General features: G+C 41.0%; 1 protein-coding gene across 1 annotated transcript in view; it reads left to right on the forward strand.

The window, feature by feature from the left end:
* The first annotated feature begins 641 nt into the window (after positions 1-641).
* klhl36 (kelch-like family member 36) overlaps positions 642-1957 on the forward strand; it is a 9620-nt gene continuing 8304 nt past the window's right edge. The window contains exons 1-2 of the mRNA XM_020612688.1: positions 642-881; positions 1105-1188. Coding sequence (XP_020468344.1) covers positions 1105-1188 — 84 coding nt within the window. The 5' untranslated portion in view covers positions 642-881. The remainder of the gene's footprint in view (positions 882-1104; positions 1189-1957) is intronic.

Here is a 1957-nt window from a genome sequence, read left to right on the forward strand (position 1 = left end):
GCAGGACCCCCGCTGGACCTGACACACGCTAATAGGTCAGTGGATGATACAGTCATCTGGTGCACTGCATTACTACCTGCAACACATCCACTCCCCTGGGACCCATGCACGGGTCTTCTTTGTGGACTTCAGCTCGGCGTTCAACACCATCACCCTCTGAGAAGGTGACGAGTCAGCCTACAGGCGGGAGGTTGGACAGCTGGTCCTGTGGTGCGGTCGCAGCAACCTGCAGAACCACGTGCCAGACTCACGTGTCCAACACACCTGGCCAATAAAGCGGAATCTGGTTCTCTGTAAACACATAATTTATCATGACGGAGAATATGCTCACAATTCTACCATGAGGTGATTTATTTTCAAAAATAACAATTCTTGAATAATTATTTCCTGTTCGGACTTAATGGCTCATCCAAATAAAAAGTCATTGATCCACCTTTCGGACCCCTGATTTAATAAGATCTAAATATTTAGATCTTATTATAGCCCTGTTGTTTTGAGGCTATAAAAAGGGATTGGGACGCTATCTCACCGTGAAGTCTTGGGGTTTGTTAAATTTCCTGTAATAGTTTAAGTCGTTATGAGACCTGAAGAATACGTTTATTTTGAAAACCTAAACAGGAAGATCGTTTTTTTCCCTCACCTATGGTTTAAGCTAGCTGAATCATGGTATGCTAGGCTGTGCAGCTCGCGTTGTGCTGTAAGATGTTATGTATTTACAAGCATATGTCGTTGTCAAAAAGGGGCTGTGTTGAAACAGAACGGTTCAGGAGGAGGTCCAGTTTGTGTCGCCGTTGAAAAAGCGTTACAGAAATGCTAAGCTGCGGTAACAGCGTTGGCTGTAGACTGTATCACAGTGTACCCAGCTGTCTTCACGTTCAAATGTAAGCATCAGTCAGTTTATAACAATATTTATAACACTCACGTATTATTTTGTCATCTTGACTGTGCGCGGGCGTGTAGTGTTTGTTTTTTTAGTTATCGCTGTCTCAACCACAGACCGATGAGGACAGCAGGTGCTCTAAATGTCCACTTACATTTAGGCTACTAATTTGGGAAACACGGGGTCAGACGAGGTCTTATAACCCCTTTGTATGTGTCCTTTAGATGATGGCTGCTTGGGGGGACATAATGGACAATGGCAAACCAAGCCGTGTGTGTCGACCCCTGCGGATCAGTGAATCGTCCAAGGTCAGTCAGAGGACTGATAAGAGCTGAGTCTTACAGTCAGGCTTACCTTTTATCTATCCACATAGCCTCACACCAGATGATACTTTATTATTAAGTTGTGAATTGTAAATATTTTGTATGAAATCTAACAGAATAATGTTCTTGTGAGCCACAGTCTGATGAGCCCTGACCATTAAGATGATATTGATGTCTCCACTGACCAGATACTGTTTATTAAAACACCAGGGGCCTATTGCACAAAACTAGGATAAGGGATTAAGCCGGGATATCTTGGTGATCCTGGCTCAATTTATCCGTGATCCGGTTGCACTAAAGCTGGATTAGATGGGGGCAGGATGTTATGGTATAAATTACCATGGAGATTTATTCTGTGGAGCTAGCCTGCTCCAGACCAGGCTAAGTTCCAGGATTTATTTAATCTCATCCCTTATGTCAGTCAGCAGTCACCACAAACGGAAACCAATAGTTATTTCACTGCACACTATACATTGTTATCACATATAATTAGACCCACTGTCATTGTTTAAACATTTGTGATCATTAATTTCAATCATTTTGGATAAATGATGACTTTTAGATGATGTTGCTATCATTAGATAATTTACAGTTTCCCATAGACTATAAGGCTATACAGGTGCTGGTCATAAAATTAGAATATCATCAAAAAGTTGATTTATTTCATTAATTCCATTCAAAAAGTGAAACTTGTATATTATATCCATTCATTACACACAGACTGATATATTTCAAATGTTTATTTCTTTTAATT

This window comes from Monopterus albus, unplaced genomic scaffold, assembly GCF_001952655.1.
Source record: "Monopterus albus unplaced genomic scaffold, M_albus_1.0 scaffold127.1, whole genome shotgun sequence".
NCBI classification, from domain to species: domain Eukaryota; kingdom Metazoa; phylum Chordata; class Actinopteri; order Synbranchiformes; family Synbranchidae; genus Monopterus; species Monopterus albus.